The 16,889-nt window shown below is 67.2% G+C and overlaps 2 protein-coding genes across 4 annotated transcripts; one reads left to right on the forward strand and one right to left on the reverse strand.

Moving 5' to 3' along the window:
* The first annotated feature begins 2,618 nt into the window (after positions 1 to 2,618).
* C1QTNF12 (C1q and TNF related 12) lies at positions 2,619 to 7,605 on the forward strand. Of its 3 annotated transcripts, XM_016951980.4 has the most exons (8): positions 2,619 to 2,927; positions 5,564 to 5,680; positions 5,786 to 5,870; positions 5,953 to 6,104; positions 6,506 to 6,614; positions 6,906 to 6,996; positions 7,145 to 7,223; positions 7,412 to 7,605. In XM_016951980.4, the coding sequence occupies exons 1-8, from the start codon at positions 2,751 to 2,753 to the stop codon at positions 7,508 to 7,510; spliced, it is 909 nt and encodes a 302-aa protein (XP_016807469.1). In that variant the 5' UTR covers positions 2,619 to 2,750; the 3' UTR covers positions 7,511 to 7,605. The 3 variants fall into 3 exon arrangements, 2 of the variants coding, with proteins under 2 accessions (XP_016807469.1, XP_016807468.1); XR_001717076.4 differs by lacking the exons at positions 7,145 to 7,223; positions 7,412 to 7,605 and having other exon boundaries at positions 5,953 to 6,614; positions 6,906 to 6,994; XM_016951979.4 differs by lacking the exons at positions 6,906 to 6,996; positions 7,145 to 7,223; positions 7,412 to 7,605 and having other exon boundaries at positions 5,953 to 6,682.
* A 6,369-nt stretch (positions 7,606 to 13,974) lies between these two features.
* B3GALT6 (beta-1,3-galactosyltransferase 6) lies at positions 13,975 to 16,762 on the reverse strand. The gene has a single exon (XM_513707.6). The coding sequence runs from the start codon at positions 16,719 to 16,721 to the stop codon at positions 15,732 to 15,734; it is 990 nt and encodes a 329-aa protein (XP_513707.1). The 5' UTR covers positions 16,722 to 16,762; the 3' UTR covers positions 13,975 to 15,731.
* Positions 16,763 to 16,889: the final 127 nt, after the last annotated feature.

Below are 16,889 nucleotides of genomic sequence, written 5' to 3' on the forward strand. Positions count from 1 at the left end.
CCGAAGGCCTAACCGTCTCCCTGTGATGCCGTGCTTCAGCAGTCACACTCCTAGTCCGCCTTCACGTTCCATCCTGTACACCTGGCTTTGCCTTTTAGATAACAGTAGCAAAATTAGTGAAAGTACTAAAAGTCTCTGATAAGCAGAAATAATGACGTAAGCTGTCTCTCTCTCTCCTCTCTCTCTGCCTCGGCTGCCAGGCAGGGAAGGGTCCCCTGTCCAGTGGACACGTGACCCACGTGACCTTACCTATCACTGGAGATGGCTCACACTCCTTATCCTGCCCCCTTGTCTTGTATCCAATAAATAACAGCGCAGCCTGGCATTCGGGGCCACTACCGGTCTCCACATCTTGGTGGTAGTGGTCCCCCAGGCCCAGCTGTCTTTTTTATTTCTTTGTGTTGTATCTTTATTTCTACGATCTCTCATCTCCGCACACGGGGAGAAAAACCCACAAACCCTGTAGGGCTGCCCTCTATACCAGGGCTGCCCGTTTTCCTGCCTGTAGGGCAGAGTGGGAGGCCCAGCCTCCCTCGGTCTAGCCTCCCAGGGCTGCCCGTGTCCCGGCCTGTAGGGCAGAGTGGGAAGTCCAGCCTCCCTCGGTCCAGCCTCCCAGGGCTGCCCGTTTTCCTGCCTGTAGGGCAGAGTGGGAGGCCCAGCCTCCCTCGGTACAGCCTCCCAGGGCTGCCCGTGTCCCGGCCTGTAGGGCGGAGTGGGAGGCCCAGCCTCCCTCGGTCCAGCCTCCCAGGGCTGCCCGTTTTCCTGCCTGTAGGGCAGAGTGGGAGGCCCAGCCTCCCTCGGTACAGCCTCCCAGGGCTGCCCATTTTCCTGCCTGTAGGGTAGATGGGAGGCCCAGCCTCCCTTGGTCCAGCCTCCCAGGGCTGCCTGTGTCCCGGCCTGTAGGGCAGAGTGGGAAGCCCAGCCTCCCTCGGTACAGCCTCCCAGGGCTGCCCGTGTCCCGGCCTGTAGGGCGGAGTGGGAGGCCCAGCCTCCCTCGCTCCAGCCTCCCAGGGCTGCCCGTTTTCCTGCCTGTAGGGCAGAGGGGGAGGCCCAGCCTCCCTCGGTACAGCCTCCCAGGGCTGCCCGTGTCCCGGCCTGTAGGGTAGATGGGAGGCCCAGCCTCCCTCGGTCTAGCCTCCCAGGGCTGCCTGTGTCCCGGCCTGTAGGGCAGAGTGGGAGGCCCAGCCTCCCTCGGTCCAGCCTCCCAGGGCTGCCCGTTTTCCTGCCTGTAGGGCGGAGTGGGAGGCCCGGTCTCCCTCGGTCCAGCCTCCCAGGGCTGCCCATTTTCCTGCGTGTAGGGCAGAGTGGGAAGTCCAGCCTCCCTCAGTCCAGCCTCCCAGGGCTGCCCGCTTTCCTGCCTGTAGGTCAGAGTTGGAGATCCAGCCTGTTCTGTCTAGAGTCACAGGGGAGCTCATTGCCAGTGGGTGACAGAGTAAATTTGGATGCCCTGCCTGTGAGGAGGGGTCTGGTAGCCCTGGGCGGGGGGTCTCCTTGGCCAAGGCACCTGCCCACCCCTCCCTTTGCCCCAAGCCTGGATTGAGGGGTGTTGGGGCTGCCTTTCCCGACCCATGCTAGATGCAGGCCACATCCAGGGCTCACCTGCGGGGGTCCAGCAGGGCTGGTACTGTGTGGGCGCTGTGCTGTGTCCCCAGAGTCCTCCACCACCTTCACCAGCGGACACGGGGCCGGGAGGCTTCCACAGTGCGCTCTGGAGATGCCAGTCAGTGCCTGAGAGTCCGGAGGGCGAGGGGGCAGCCGGGGTCCCTGGTGGGTTCCCAAGCGTCATCCCCATCCCAGCCTGGTCTCCCGTGGCTCTGCCTGTGGATGTGGCCTGGGGCTGGGGCTGAGGCTGGGGTCTCGGCGTGGCTGCCTTCGTGTCTGGCAAGAGGGGAGGGTCTGGAGTGTTCCGAGCTGTCCATCAGGGCCGGCATGTTGACCTTGGGCCACTGTTAGCCTCGGCCAGGACCAGCGGCTGGAGGGTCTTCCAGCCCCACCTGGCCACCCCCTTCCTCCAGCCACTGAGCCCAAGGGGCCTGTCGCCATGATCTGGCCTCACCTTTCCCCCGAGTGGGGCCCCAGCCAGGCCCGCCAGCACCTCCAGGACCCTGGGCCGGGGCCGTGAGTCAGGGCGGGGCACCCGGGGGGGCCTGGGTGAGGAGGTCGTGGGAAGGGGCTGGGGCTTTGGCTGGCTGGTAGCTGCCCTCCGGTGGCTCGCTGCAGAGGCTGCGGTGAGGGGAGCCAGGTTGAGTTCAGCTGGGAGGGAGGGCGAGGAGGTAGGCTGCTGTCTGCACAGTTCCCAGAATGAGATGGACCTTTGGGGAAGCAATGGGGGCAGGGTGGGGTCTGGGGACGGGAGGCAAGAAGCAGCGGCCGGGGTCAGTGGGGGTCTCCGCCCCGTCTCCGTCCCTGGCCGTCGGGGCGCCCGGGTGGCTGGCTGGTCATCCGAGTGTGAGCCCCCACCCTGGAGCCCGCGAGGTCTGGGGAGGAGGAGGCGAGGGGAGGATTTACTGGGCGGCGGAGTGAGGAGGCCAGAGAGGACTGGGGCTGGGAGCGGGGGCTGGAGCGGGACCCCGGGGGGACCTGAGCGCCGTCGCGCCGCCGTTCCGGGCAGGTCCGCGCAGACATGCAGCGGCGGAGGCCGGGCGCGCCCCTGGGCCTCGCCCCCGCGCGGGGGCTCTGAGCGCCGGCCGTCCCCATGACTGCGCCCTGGCGCCGAGACTCGCCGCGCTGAGCCGCCTCGGGACGGAGCCATGCGGCGCTGGGCCTGGGCCGCGGTCGTGGTCCTCCTCGGGCCGCAGCTCGTGCTCCTCGGGGGCGTCGGGGCCCGGCGGGAGGCACAGAGGACGCAGCAGCCTGGCCAGCGCGCAGATCCCCCCAACGCCACCGCCAGCGCGTCCTCCCGCGAGGGGCTGCCCGAGGCCCCCAAGGTACGCGGCCGGGACGCACGTGGGCCCTCGCGGGGCAGCTTCGGAGCTGGGGCTCTGGGGCGTCCTCCCCCAGCAGGCTCTGTCCCTGCCGGCTCTGCCTCCGGGTCGCCCTTTTCGAGGCCTCGGCCACGGTCCCGCCTTGGGCATCTGCTGCAGCCCAGCCAGGCCGGCCTCTGGGAAGCCCTCTCCTCCTCTGCAGCGGAGACCTGGCCCCCAGCTGGCCTGGGGTGGGTGGGTGAAGGGGGCTTCTCGCGGTTGGGGGCCACAGTTAACCCTTTGAAGCGTGGGCCTGCCGCGCTCTGAGGAACCTGTTGCTATTAGGTTAATTGCTGATTTGGGGGCGGGGGTGGGGTGGTTCCGGCTGCTTGCTGGATGGTTCACCAGACCCCTTGGGAGTCCAGCGCCCCATGACTCCTGCGGCTGGAGACGCCATGGTGAGCCTGTCCCTTGTGCTTTCTGGGGGTCCTGTGTAGCTAGCACCCCCTCTTGCAGGTTAAGTCCTGGGGCCCCAGTCAGGCCGGGCGTCCTCACAAAGACAGAAGGCCCCGAGCCCTCCTCAACCCTTGGCTTCCTCTCTCCTGCTCAGGGTCTCTCCAGGGGTCTTGGAGGGCAGGTCTTGCTGCCGCCGTCGTGGGCCCCAGGACTGGGAGGGGAGCCGCAGTTGCCAGAGCAGCCCCCATCCCCGGCCCTCACATCTTTGATGCTGGTCTCCCTCCTCCCGAGGGCGTCTCTGCTGCAGCCAGCCCGGCTGCCTCTCAGCCCACGCGGCCCCGCTGGAGCCCGAGGCCCCGTTTCCCAGATGGGAAGGCTGAGGAGGGTTGAGGCCGCGGCTCTGCCAGCTCAGGAAGAGTGGGCTGGTTCCCGGCGCTAGGGCCAGGCTGGCAGTGCTGGCAGGGGCGGGGCAGTGGGGGGGTCTTCAGCAGTCCGGGCCAGTCCCCCTGGAAGGGAGGGGGCACCCCACTGCCCAGGGCCACTCCTCCAGAGACCCTGCAGGGTGGCGGGCCTCCCTCAAAGGGTGCCGGCTGGAGGGCTGTGAGGTGTGTGCTCAGGCTGGCCCTCCAGGCTTCCAGGGTTGGGCGGTTCTCCTGCAGCCTGCTCTCTGTTGCCTCTGGCTCTCAGCCCCCAGATAGGCTGATGTACAGGCCCCTCCAGGGCTCCGGGTCCCTTCAGCACATTGCGGTGGTGGTCAACAGGAGAGCAAGCGGATAGCGGATGCCTGAGGAGTGGGGGAGGAATGGGGGGAGGAGGGGAGAGGTGTGGGGGAGGAGGGGAGAAGAGTGCGGGGAGGAGGGGAGAAGAGTGCGGGGAGGAGAGGGAAGAGTGGGGGGAGGAGGGTGAAGAGTGGGGGAGGAGGGGAGAGGAGTGGGGGAGGAGTGGGGGGAAGAGGGGAGAGGAGTGGGGAAGGAGTGGGGGCAAGAGGGGAGAGGAGTGGGGGAGGAGTGGGGGGAGTGGGGGGAAGAGGGGAGAGGAGTGGGGGGAGGAGGGAGATGAGTGGGGGGAGGAGGGGGAAGAGGGGGAGGAGGGGACAGGAGTGGGGGAGGAGGGGGAGGAGGGAGATGAGTGGGGGGAGGAGGGGGAAGAGGGGGAGGAGGGGACAGGAGTGGGGGAGGAGGGGGAGGAGTGGGGGGAAGAGGGGAGAGCAGTGGGGGAGGAGTGGGGGAGGAGGGGGAGGAGTGGGAGAGGAGGGGAGAGGAGTGGGGGAGGAGGGAGATGAGTAGGGGAAGGAGTCGGGGGAAGAGGGGAGAGGAGTGGGGGGAGGAGGGGGAAGAGGGGGAGGAGGGCAGAGGAGTGGGGGAGGAGGGGAGAGGAGTGGGGGAGGAGGGAGATGAGTGGGGGAAGGAGTGGGATGAGGAGTAGGGGGAGGAGGGGGGGAGTGGGGGGAAGGAGTGGGATGAGGAGTGGGGGGAGGAGGGGGGAGTGGGGGAGGAGGGAGATGAGTGGGGGAAGGAGTGGGGAAGGAGTGGGGGAGGAGGGGAGAGGAATGGGGAGGAGTGGGGGGAAGAGGGGGAAGAGGAGGAGGAGGGGAGGAGGGGAGAGGAGTGGGGGGAGGAGGGGAGAGGAGTGGGGGGAGGATTGGGAGAGGAGGGCAGAGGAGTGGGGGAGGAGGGGAGAGGAGTGGGGGAGGAGGGAGATGAGTGGGGGAAGGAGTGGGGGAGGAGGGGAGAGGAATGGGGAGGAGTGGGGGGAAGAGGAGGAGGAGGGGAGGAGGGGAGAGGAGGGAGATGAGTGGGGGAAGGAGTGGGATGAGGAGTGGGGGAGGAGGGAGATGAGTGGGGGAAGGAGTGGGGGAGGAGGGGAGAGGAATGGGGAGGAGTGGGGGGAAGAGGAGGAGGAGGGGAGGAGGGGAGAGGAGGGAGATGAGTGGGGGAAGGAGTGGGATGAGGAGTGGGGGAGGAGGGAGATGAGTGGGGGGCTCAGGGCATCAGGCTCTGGCTGTGTCCACAGAAGCCCCGCATGCCTGCCCTGCTGGTGGCATTGGGATGTCAGGGTTCTGACTCCCCCAAGGGCGGCCGTGGGTCCTTCTCCTGGCCGGCGATGCCTTCCCTGATTCTGCTCTGAGTGCTCCCCGCTGCCCTGGGGTCCCAGCTCTCTGCAGGGTGCAGCCTCAGTGCGCTAGCCCCGTCCCATCCCTTCAGCCATCCCAGGCCTCAGGACCTGAGTTCTCCGACGCCCACATGACATGGCTGAACTTTGTCCGGCGGCCGGACAACGGCGCCTTAAGGAAGCGGTGCGGAAGCAGGGACAAGAAGCCGGTGAGCCCCGCCCGGGCTGCTGCAGGGTCTGAGCCCGGGACAGGGTGTGGTGGTAGCTCCCACCGGGTCCCACTGGGCCCCTCACCTGCTTCTCTCTCCCCCCAGCGGGATCTCTTCGGTCCCCCAGGACCTCCAGGTGCAGAAGTGACCGCGGAGATTCTGCTTCACGAGTTTCAGGAGCTGCTGAAAGGTCAGCCGCCCTGCACTGCCCAGAGTCCAGACGTGCCTGGGCCCTGTGCCGACCCTGCTGGCCTGTGCCCTCCTCCCCACAGAGGCCACGGAGCGTCGGTTCTCAGGGCTTCTGGACCCGCTGCTGCCCCAGGGGCCGGGCCTGCGGCTGGTGGGCGAGGCCTTTCACTGCCGGCTGCAGGGCCCCCGCCGGGTGGACAAGCGGACGCTGGTGGAGCTGCATGGTTTCCAGGCTGTGAGTGGAGCCAGGAGCTTAGAGCGGGGCGTTGGGTGGGGCCCCACAGGCAAGACGGAACCACACACACCGCCTGACACTCATGGGGCAGCACGTGGGTTGGGGGTTGGGGGCGGGGCTAGGAGGGCGAGGGGCTGCCTCGGGTCAGGGTTGGGAGGCCCTGGGGGCCCAGATCACACTTTATGCCCAGACGGAGCGTGGGTCCCCGGTAGCCGGGAGGCAGGGAGACCCTCCTGGGTGTGGACTCGAGGGTCAGTCCTGCTGGTGCCCACAGTGAGCGTGAGGGTCCCGGGAGACCTGCTCCGAGTGAGGGGCTGTCGGTTGCAGGCACCTTCCCCAGGCGGGGTCTGTGGGGTGGGGGCCAGGCCCTGTGCTGGCCGCTCACCCACTGCCCCTCACAGCCTGCTGCCCAAGGTGCCTTCCTGCGAGGCTCCGGTCTGAGCCTGGCCTCGGGTCGGTTCACGGCCCCCGTGTCCGGTATCTTCCAGTTCTCTGCCAGTCTGCACGTGGGTGAGCCGGATGGGGCAGTGCCGTGTGCTGTGATGGGGCTGGGGCTCAGCTTTCTGGGGGCGCCTGGCATCGCCGGCCCCAGGTGCGGGTCCTGTTAGGGACCTACCCCCTGCCCCATGGGGGGCCTTGGACTGGGCATGGGGTCCCTGCTGCACGCCTGGCCTCAGGTGCCCCCTCCCCAGCCCCAGCAGCCACTCCTGGGCCTGTCCTGGGATGTGTGCCCTGAAGCCCCTCCCCACCAGCCCCCACCCCGTCCCCCATGCACCACCCTCCCCAGGGCTCTCTCCGCAGACCACAGTGAGCTGCAGGGCAAGGCCCGGCTGCGGGCCCGGGACGTGGTGCGTGTTCTCATCTGTATTGAGTCCCTGTGCCAGCGCCACATGTGAGTGACCTCAGCCCCCGCTCCAGGCAGCAGCCCCCGGACCACCCTTGGAGGGGCTCACAGGCCACAGGGGTCTCTGGGCACTGGAGCGGGTCTTGGCCCCCTGGACCTGCAACGCCTCCCTCTTGCCCTGTGGGGCTGTGTTCAGGTGCCTGGAGGCCGTCTCAGGCCTGGAGAGCAACAGCAGGGTCTTCACAGTACAGGTGCAGGGGCTGCTGCAGCTGCAGGTGAGTCCGGGCCGGGTGTGAGCGGGAGGGCTCGGGTGCACTCGGGCTGGGCCGGGTGTGAGCTCGGTGCACTCAGGGTGCAGACCTCTGGGGCCTCGGCACCTCCTAGCGCAGGGCAGGTGGGCAGACGTTGGCCACCGAGTGGCTGGGCTGTGGCTGCGGTTGTGACGTCCCCGTGCTTCTTACAGGCTGGACAGTACGCTTCTGTGTTTGTGGACAATGGCTCCGGGGCCGTCCTCACCATCCAGGCGGGCTCCAGCTTCTCCGGGCTGCTCCTGGGCACGTGAGGGCGCCGAGGGGGGCTGGCGAGGAGCTGCCGCCGGATCCCGGGGACCCTCCCACTGATGCCCGTGGTCACCACAATAAAGAGCCCTCCACCCTCCCCACCGCCTTCGAGTGCTGCCTGGATGTTTCACTGGGGGTGGAGGCCGGGCTGCCGAGGTCGGCGGGAGATGGATGGGGGCAGAAGGGTGCTGTTCACAGGGGAGCCCGGTAGCTTGGGGTATGGGCTGTAGAACCTCCCTTGAGGCCGACTTACCTGGCCCGGGATTATGGTGATGGCAAGAGGCTGGGCGCTGCCCTGGCAGCCCCTGCAGGGGCCACGTCGACCCTGAGGACAAGGACCACTGTCCGTGCCGGCCCCACTCAGCTCTGCCCACGGCCTGTCTAGCCTTGGGGGAGCAGCAGGCCGTGGGGCACTGGAAGCCCCAGAGGTTGGGGAGCAGCACTGTTCTGGGCCCTCGGGAGGCCTGCGTCCTGTGGGGGGCTCTGTGCAGGGCAAGAGGACGTGCTTGCATGTGCTGGCCGCCGCAGGCGTGTGGAGCTGAAAGGCACCCCTGCGGGCTCAGGTGCGCCCAGACCGTGCCGTGCCCGGGGCACCCAGGTGGAGCAGGGCTGGAACCAGCAGGCTTCTCCTCGCCTGCTCTCGGGATGGCCGCACTCTAATGACCAGGGCCTCTCGGGGGCCTTAGGGGCCAGAATTGCCCCATGGAGGGTGGGGTGGGCCCCATATGTGACCATCATGCCGCTGCCCCCTGGCAGGTCCTGTGGATTTGGGCCCCACCCCCACCCCATTTTGGCTCTGGCAAACCCACACCAAAGAGTGTAAATTGGCCTCAGGACGTCCAGGCCTCTGCTGAGCTGCGGAGATGCCATCTCTGGTTGGCATCCAGGGCCCTTAGTCGCTGGTGGGGTTGGGGAGGTTGGAAGAGGCCAGAGCCCACGGCTGTTACCCCTCCCCTGGGACCTGGACCTGCCGGGGCTGGCACAGAAGGGGCCCTCCCCAAGGCTTGCTGGGCAGTGAGGCGGGACGGCCCAGCCCTGCGACGAGGTGTGTGGGCGGGCGCCAATCGGCACGAGGTGGGCTTGGCTGGTGACCCGTCCCCACCTCTCTCCCTGGGCCCCCCAGAGTGGCGTCAGGGGCTGGGGCTGTCTGGAGGGCCTCTGCTTCACTTGCCAAGGCTGTGGCCCCGGCTTAGGGGCTCCTCTCTGCCCTCACCACCCCTTCTGTGGGCACGGCCTGCCCCCTGGGACCTGGATCCGGAGCGGGGGGTCTCCCTTCTGCAGCCCCTGCCCTGCTTGGCCACAGCACTAGAGAGTGCTCCCTTCCAGAGAGTTGGGCGGCTGCGCATCTGTACAGGGGGAACCAAGGCTGTGCCGGGCCCTCCTGGAGCTGGGTCAGCGGGGACAGCAGTGTGGGGGCCCTGAGGAGGCAGAGGCAGGAGCGTGGCCTGCACCTTCCTGGTTGGCGTGAGCCCCGGGCTGCGGACTCCCCTGTTTGCTTCGTTTTCAGTGGCTCCTCCCCAACCTGACGGGCCAACCCTGGGCAAGAATGGGCTGGGGGCAGGCACCCAGGATCAGGCAGCACCCAGCCGGGCCTTTCTGAACACCGCCTGGGGCCTCACCATCCGGGAATGGGGGCCCTCTAGGTTCTTCAGCAGCAGCCAGTCCCCCACCCTACCCAGCCCCGGAGGTAGGAGCTGTGATGACAGGTGGACATGCCAGAAATGGGACCCAGGGCCGCGTAGAGCAAGACGGTGATGAGAGACAAAGAGACGTGGATTGGGGGGGCAGGGGGCTGGGGCTGAATGAGTTGGGGACCAGGGCCCAGGTGAATGGAGGCGGTGGGGGCTGGGGCAGGGACCACGGCCGGGGTGAATGAGGCAGGGCCAGGGTTGGGGTGAATAAGGGGGGGCCAGGGCCGGGGTGAATGAGGTGGGGGATGGGGGCTGGTCGGGGGTGGCTGGGGGCTGGCATGGGGGCCAGGGTGAATGGGGGGGCTGGGGCCAGGGTGAATGGGGGGCATGGGGATGTCCTGGCACTGGCACCACCTCCCTGGCCTCTGCCTCCTGGTTTCTGCCCCAGTGGGAGGTGATCAGCCACTTAGCCGCAATTCCCCTGGAATGTGCCGTCTCCAGCCCCCTCTGGGCACCCAGGAGCAAAGGAATGGACAGGTCGGGGTGGGGTGGGCAGCCTCACAGGAGGGTCCAGGCCCCCAGCCCACCCAGCCAAGGCTCCATCCTCTGGCCCAGCCCAGCTGCACCCCTTCATTCTCTCTCAGCCTCACCTCCTGGGCTGGACCCACACTGCAATGTTTGCCATAGAAAGGACCCTGGACTCTTGACGAGGGTGGGAGATGCCTGTCACTCACCCAGCCGGAGCGTGGCGTCCCCGGGGCAGGTGCAGGCCAGCCAGAGCTGCTGTTGCTTGGGGTCTGGGCTGGCTGGGGGACCTGGAGAGCCCAGGGAAATGGACCTCTTCAGGCCTGTGCCCCCCGGTTTGGGAGCTGGGGTATTGAGTGTCCCAAGCATCTGGCAGCTTCGCGGACCCTGGCAGGAGCAAAGCCAGAGCAGCCGGCTCCGTGCTGGACGGCCTCAACCCGACCCCTGACCCCTGACCCCATGCCCTGAGCGGCAGGGAGCTGCCGGCTTCTCCGTGACCTCCACCAGGGCTGACTTCCCAGAACCGCAGGCCGACCCTGCTGCCTGGCCGGGGCTGGGGGCATCAGAAACTCCTGCTGTGGGCTCCCTGCCCTCCTGGGAGGGGCCATGCCCGATGCGGGGACACTCCCCCTGCCAACCCTCCAGCTCGTCTGCTCACAGGACCAGCCCTTCCCTAGAGTCCCAGCGCTGGACCTGCCTGGCCCACCCTGCCCCGGGGCTGCCTCGGCTGGGTCGGAGCCAGTATTCCCAGCCCTGGTGCTGTCCTGGTCTTGAATGGACAGAAATGCGGACAGGAGCTCAGGGCAGCCAGGAAGTCCTCTTGGGGCCAGGTGCGGCGGCCACCCTGAGGGGGCAGCAGGAGCCAGGGGAGGCAGGGCTGGGGGCTCCCGGCTGTGAGGAGGAGGCTGGGCCCCGCTCCAGCCCCACCTGTCAGGTGTGGACACCATTGCCCATCCGTCCCCGGTGCCTCAAGGGCCCCACTGTTGGGGTACGTAGGAGATGCGGCTGCCCTGGCCTGGCCCCTGGGGGCGCCTGGGTGTGGACCCTAGGGCTGCAGCCAGGACAGGCAGGCGCTGGAGGCCCAGCTTTGGCATCTGACTTCGCCTCCCTCTCCCCGCCCCTGCCGCCCCTGCTGCCCTGCAGCTGGGAGGGTGTCTGCTCCAAAGGCCCCTCGGGCTGCCTGCCAGCCTCTCTGGAGTAAGCCCAGGGCGTTCCTGGGGCCTGTCCCAGACCCCAGACCACACCACACGTGGTGACCACTGTCATCTGGGCCTGGGAACAAGAGTGGCCTGGGGGCGTGTAGGGGCTGTGTAGGATCCAAACAGACCTGCCTGCCCTGCTTTGTAAAAATCTATGTACCCAGGTGCCCCGTGTTGACCCCGGGTTGACAGTTGTGTGTCCCTGCGACTGGTGCGTGTGTGCCCACGTGTCTGCACATCTGTGTGAGTCTCTGCCCTGGGTCTGGGACTCTCTACAGAGCCAGCAGCACGGCCCCCTTGGGAGCAAACCCAGGACAGCCGTCCAGGGCCCCGGGCCCGAACGCTTGGCTGGCCACTCAGTGCCTGGAGCGGGCGTGGCCGGGGTCCCTGGGGTCCGGGAGGCCACATAGCTTCGGTCCTGCCAGGGACAGCAGAGGGGCCCACGGAGCTGTGACGGCTGCTTCGGCACGTGGGGCTCCCTGAACTGGGTGAAGGGGTCCAGGGACGGGGCTCCCACCCTCAGCTGGGGGCTGCTCAGCGCGCTGTCCCGAGGGGAAGCTCTTTCCTGCCTGCAGAGCGCTGCCCTGGGATCTGCTGTGCTCCGACGCCGCTGGGAGCTGGAGCTGGGGGCAGAGCTCGGCGCCGCGTCCTGGGGCCGTTGCTCATGGGCTGGGCTTGGCCAGTCTGCGCTTGGACTCCCAGTTCAGGCCACTCTGAGCTATGGTGACCTCAGGGCCTGTCCCCCAGGGGTCTCCCTCAGCCTGACCCTGACCCAGGAATGGCAGCGTGTCTGGGTGCGGGAACACGCCCTGGCCCTGCCTGTGCCTGCCGAGCCACCGGCGTGTCTGTCCGCCTGCGCATCTGACTGCTGTACAGGTGGGCCTGCCACCAGAGGCCTGGGGACAAAGGGTCTTTGTTTGGGAGGCTGGGGGCAGCCCCTGCTCTGGGGCAGTGACTCACGGGTGCCCGGGTGTGATGATATCTGTGTTGCGACACCCAGGTGTCATGCGTGTGACCCAGCCCAGCAGGGCCTCCTGCCCACCCCGCCTGCGCCCACGGCCCTCACGTGGGGGTGACGAGAAGCGTGACAGGTGGGGGCTGGGCAAACCCCGTCTCCACAGGGAAGCGTCTCCAGACCCCTTGGGCCCCCAGCCCGCACGCCCGGGCCTCTCCCTGCCACACAGGGGTGTGCAAAACACATCTCTGCAGCAGGAGGCATCACGGCCGGACTCAGGCCCTCGGGACGGGTGCTTTTTAGGCTGAGTTCAGCTGTTCCTGGGTCAGAAGGTCTGGGTGGGGCGGTTGAGGGTGAGGCACCGTGACCATCGCCCCGGTGGGGACTTGGGCCTGGCTCTGCCCATCCCTCACTTTCTCTCCGGTCTGAGGTGGGCGGCGGCGGGTGCGGGGCCCCTGGGGGAGGCTGGGGCCGCTGAGACCTTCAGACGCCACCGGAGGGAGGGGCTGGGGCTTGGGTTTCCTTCTGCTCTGGTCACCAGGCTGGGTCCGGCCCTGGGTCAGTGGGGAGGGGAGCTGGACTGCGGCCCTCCTGGGCTCCTGTGCTGCCTGCCCAGCCGGCCCTGGAAGATCTGCGGTCACCTGTGTTTACTCTGGAGGATGCAGCTGAGGAGGTCCTGGCAGGGCCACACTCGTAACCCCTGGCTTCTCAGCTGTGGGCGCGGTCTTGCACCCTGGCTAGCTGAGTTGAGGGGGCTTTGCGGCATCTGTGGCCCCGACCAGGGCAGAGTACCCGAGCCCCAGTCCAAGGAAAGGCCTCGCTGGGCAACGCGACCAGGACAGAGGCTGAGGCTGGATGGGTGGGGAGCGCCTGGGGCCTTCCAGATCCTCCTTCCTGCCCCTCCCGCCTCCACCTCCCTTCAGCCCCTCGGCTGCAGCCGCTTCTCCTCGGATCACTCATCCACTGTCTACCTCCGCTGGAAACCTCGGTGAGGGAGGCTCAGATCCTTGGGGAAGGAGTGGGTCCCAGAGAGACCTTCCGAGGAGGACGGGGTGGGGCCAAATCTTGGTTCTTCCCCTCCGGTGGTTCTGACCTGGCCAGTGTGGTGCAGTGTGGCCATCGGGGCAGGGCTAGCGGCACCAGCATCTGGCAGGGAGGGTGCGGAGGGCAGGGAGGCCAGAGAAGGAGGGGCTGTGAGTGCTGGGGGTGGGGACCCACCCTGGACCTGAGGGAAAGGAGTGTGGACACCCACAGAAGACAACTTGATGGGGTGGCCTGGGTTTCAGCTCCCAAGGTCAGTTTGTAGCTGCTGGGTTAGGGCTTGGAATATCTTTTAGGGGGCACAGTTCAGTCCCATAACAGGAGCCTTGACAGCCAGGATCCCAGCCAGACACAGGTGGGCAGGTGGGAACCTGGAGGCCTCAGGGGCGGGGGTGCCTCCGGACGCAGGTAGCACTTTGCATCTTGGGGGCGACCACCCAGGCCACAGGCCCGGCGGGTACCCAGGGCTGGCCCAGAGAGCTGGAGCCAACGTCAGGTGCCTGCATGCCAGCCTCGGGGGGCAGAGAGGCAGGACGATAGTCCCCAGGAAGAGGGCAGAAGGGGGTGCTCTCCTCCTGGGGGATCCTGAAGGGACCAGAGCCCATCCTCTTGGCTTGACCTGCATTCCCTCCTGGCCCTGCGCCTCCTGGGGGCTGTGTGCGTGTGGCTGCGCCGTGCCCGTCCAGCCCTGACACCGTCCCCTCCATGGTAGGCTCTCGGGGCTACTAGAGGAGAAACATCCGTGTGGCCGAGGAAGAGTCGGCTGTTTTGTATCCCAAGTTCCCACATGGAAATGAATTCGGTGACTCCCCATCTCCCGAGGGCCTCCTGGTTTGGCCCTGGTCTCCGGGAACTGAGTAGCTGGGTGGGTGGGGAGCTGTACAAGCTAAGACCAGGGAAGGACGCCTGGGGGACGGATGCCACGGCCCGTGCACGGTCGATTGGAGCCGCAGGGCAGGGAGGATCTACAGGGCAAGTTCCAGGTGAGACCAGAGAGAGCTGCAGCTGCCCCGGCTCTGGAAGCCCCCAGCCCTCCCGAGGCCCAGCCTTCAGCCCACGTATCCTCTGAACCCGTTCACCACGGTACGGCTGGGGAGGGTCAGCCTGAGGCAGGCTTTGTTCTGATATGAAATTTAATGTCTTAGGCCGAAAAACACTAAATTTCCATTTTTTTGTAGGTCAGAAGTGGTTGCAAACTGGATCTTTAGACGCTTCCTGTTGGGGGTCTCGGACATTTGCTCTTTTCCACAGCGGCCAATTCTTCAGAGCCACAAAGAACTGGGCGACGCAGGCCAGAGGTGTGGGAGTCCAGCCCTTGGTTCGAATCCCGCTCTCCACTGTCCATGGGGTTCTCAGCAAGCCCTCTGGCCTCTCCAAGCACACGCAGGGTTCCTCAAGCAATTCCAAACTCCAGAGAAGACATCCCAGGTAAAATCGGATGGCAGGGACCTGGGACACCGCTGTGACGGGCAGCCCCTGGGCTCGAGTCCACAACTCCCACGGGAGGGCAGGGCCCCATCCTGCTCACACCGGGGTCCCCAGCCCTGGATCCTCACGAGTCCTTGTCCAAGAACAAACTGTGCACACACGGGCGGTCAGTCCTGGATTCAAGGTGGCCCATCGGAGCTCGAACTCATCGGCCTGACCTAGGGACGCCTCCAGTCCCACCCCTACCTTTTGGAGGTGGGAGAATCACCGTGCAGGTCACTGACCCACTGACCACAGATCACCACTCTCTCCCGCCCCCGTTTCTTCCTCCTGAGACCACTGCTGCCTTCAAACGCAAGTAACCCAAACCTGCTCCCAAACCCATGGCGAGACTGACTTGGAGCCTAACCCAGCCCTGCCCCGAGCCTGACCCTGATGCTCGAGACTAGACCCCAGACTGGACCCGGCCCCAAAGTGGGACAACAAAGACCAGGTCCCCCAGACAGAAAACCCGCGTCGGACTCCAGGGAGCTCATGGTCACCCCTTGTCCTGGGGCAGCTTCATTTTACTTTGGCAAGGACCGCAGTGTTCACTTTTCTCATTAAATGAGGGGCTTCCAAGGATGTGTTAAAGTACGTGAGAGACGGGCCTGGTGCCGGCTGGTCCTGTTTTCTTAAGGCGTAAGTTGGGGAACCGCATCAGCACTCCGGGGTTCGGATTCCTGGAACCTGGGGCGGAGTCTGAAATAAAGCAGCACCGGCCCTGTGTGGCGCGGACCCATGGGAAGCCTTGAAAGGAAAGTCTCTTCAGAAAGAAACAATGGGTTCAGTGACTTGTACACTGAAAAGATAGATGGCCAGTTTTAAAGTTCTCCTGCGTTTAAACACGGGCAGCAGAGGGGTTGACGGTACAGGCACCAAATTCTGACATAAAAGTCTTTCCTTAAATCATGTAAAAAAACCGAGACGTGCGCATTGCCAACTTACACTCATCGACACAAACTTACAATATTTATAAATAAGTCGCAAGCAAACACTGAGTTACATTTACCACGAAGTCACTGGACAGAGACCAAAATCCCATGAAAGCGGATTGATGTGAAACCACGTTAGATCTGAGACGCAGACGTGAGAAACGCCACTGATAAGAGACACGGAAGATCGGAGCCCAGCCCCGTGAGCCGGTCGGGGACAGCACGGGGGTCAGCGTGCGGCCGGGCCCGGCTCAGGCTCGCTGAGGTCCAGGAACGGGCACCTCCACCTGGACACGGCGCGCTGCCCGGGCAACCCCCAGGGGTCTCCCAAACGCAGGCCGGGACGCAGCGACCACGAGCGTGGCTGTGGGACGGGGGCCTTGGGGCCCGGGCGTAGTGCGCCCGCTCGGCACCTGCCCCAAGGCGCCGCCGGGTGAAGCAGGTGTCCCGGAGGGCCGGGCCGCGGCGGCTCAGGGGATGCCCTCCCTTCTCTGGCAGCACTGCGAGGGCGGCGCGGACCAGTCGTACACGTAGGACAGGCGCAGCTGCACCTCGCGCTTGCACAGGCGGCCCTCGCGCGCCAGCGTCGCGTGCTTCTCCAGCATGTCCTCCAGGCTCTGCTTGTGCGTCACCAGGTACTGGTTGCTGCAGCCGCGGGACCGGTATTCGGTGTCGAAGCGCGGGTCGTGCTCCCGCTGGACGTCCACCGGCGCCAGCCAGGCGCCCAGAGACACGTCCTCGCTGTGCCAGGCGCGCAGGTAGTCGCGGCTGAGGCGCAGGTAGTGCACCAGGTCGGCCGAGAGCACGTAGCCGCCGCCCAGCGCGTAGGGCAGGTAGTAGTCGCAGAGTTGCCAGGCGGCCTCGCGCCAGCGACCCCCCGGCTTGACGCGGCCGCGGCCCGAGAAGAAGCCCCAGTAGAGGCGGCGGCGGCGCGCGGGGTCGCGGGCGCGCAGCTCGGCCAGCAGCGCGTCCAGCCGCGCGAAGGAGTCGTCGTCCGCCTTGAGCACGAACTCGAAGGCCACGTGCTCGTCCAGCCAGGCCAGCATGGCCAGCACCTTGGCCGTGAGGTTTTCGTAGGCGTCGCGCAGCGCGGGCAGCAATAGCAGGTCCCCGTGCCGCGCCTGCTCCCGCTCCAGGGCGCGCCGCTCCTCGGCGCCCAGGCCGGCCGTGCCCACGGCAAAGCGCGCCCACACGTCGCCCGGGGCCCCGCGCCGCGCAAGCCACGTGCTGCGGATCACGCTGCGGCGCTCGGCGGCGCTGGGCGCGCTGGCCACCAGCACTGCCAGGAAGGCGGGGGCGCGCGCGGGCGCGGGGGGAGGCGGGCTGCGGCCCGACATCGCCCTGGGGTCCCCGGGCTCGGCCGCGCAGCGCGCCAGGTAGAGCAGCGCCGCCCCGCACAGCGCCAGCGCGCCCAGGCCTAGCGCCGCCCGCCGCCGCCACGCCCGCCGCAGCAGCTTCATGGCGCCCGCGCCGGGCCGGCGGCCCAGGCCGGACTCGCGACTGCGCAGGCGCCGCCGGCTCGGGGCGGTGCGCGTGCGCACGGCGCTCCTGGGAGCGCGCCGGGGCCTTCCGCAGACGCCGAGCCCCGGGGCGCTCGGAGGCCGGCGGCCAATCGGCGGCCGTCACGT

This window comes from Pan troglodytes, chromosome 1, assembly GCF_028858775.2.
Source record: "Pan troglodytes isolate AG18354 chromosome 1, NHGRI_mPanTro3-v2.0_pri, whole genome shotgun sequence".
Taxonomy (NCBI): Eukaryota; Metazoa; Chordata; class Mammalia; order Primates; family Hominidae; genus Pan; species Pan troglodytes.

What these genes read in the sequence shown, in the direction of transcription:
- C1QTNF12 (XM_016951979.4), top strand. Translation starts at nt 2,751, where the DNA reads ATGCGGCGCTGGGCCTGGGCCGCGGTCGTGGTCCTCCTCGGGCCGCAG. An exon ending in GGCTGCCCGAGGCCCCCAAG is followed by an intron (nt 2,928 to 5,563) that starts GTACGCGGCCGG and finishes CCATCCCTTCAG; the next exon opens with CCATCCCAGGCCTCAGGACC. An exon ending in GAAGCAGGGACAAGAAGCCG is followed by an intron (nt 5,681 to 5,785) that starts GTGAGCCCCGCC and finishes CTCTCCCCCCAG; the next exon opens with CGGGATCTCTTCGGTCCCCC.
- B3GALT6 (XM_513707.6), bottom strand. Translation starts at nt 16,721, where the DNA reads ATGAAGCTGCTGCGGCGGGCGTGGCGGCGGCGGGCGGCGCTAGGCCTG.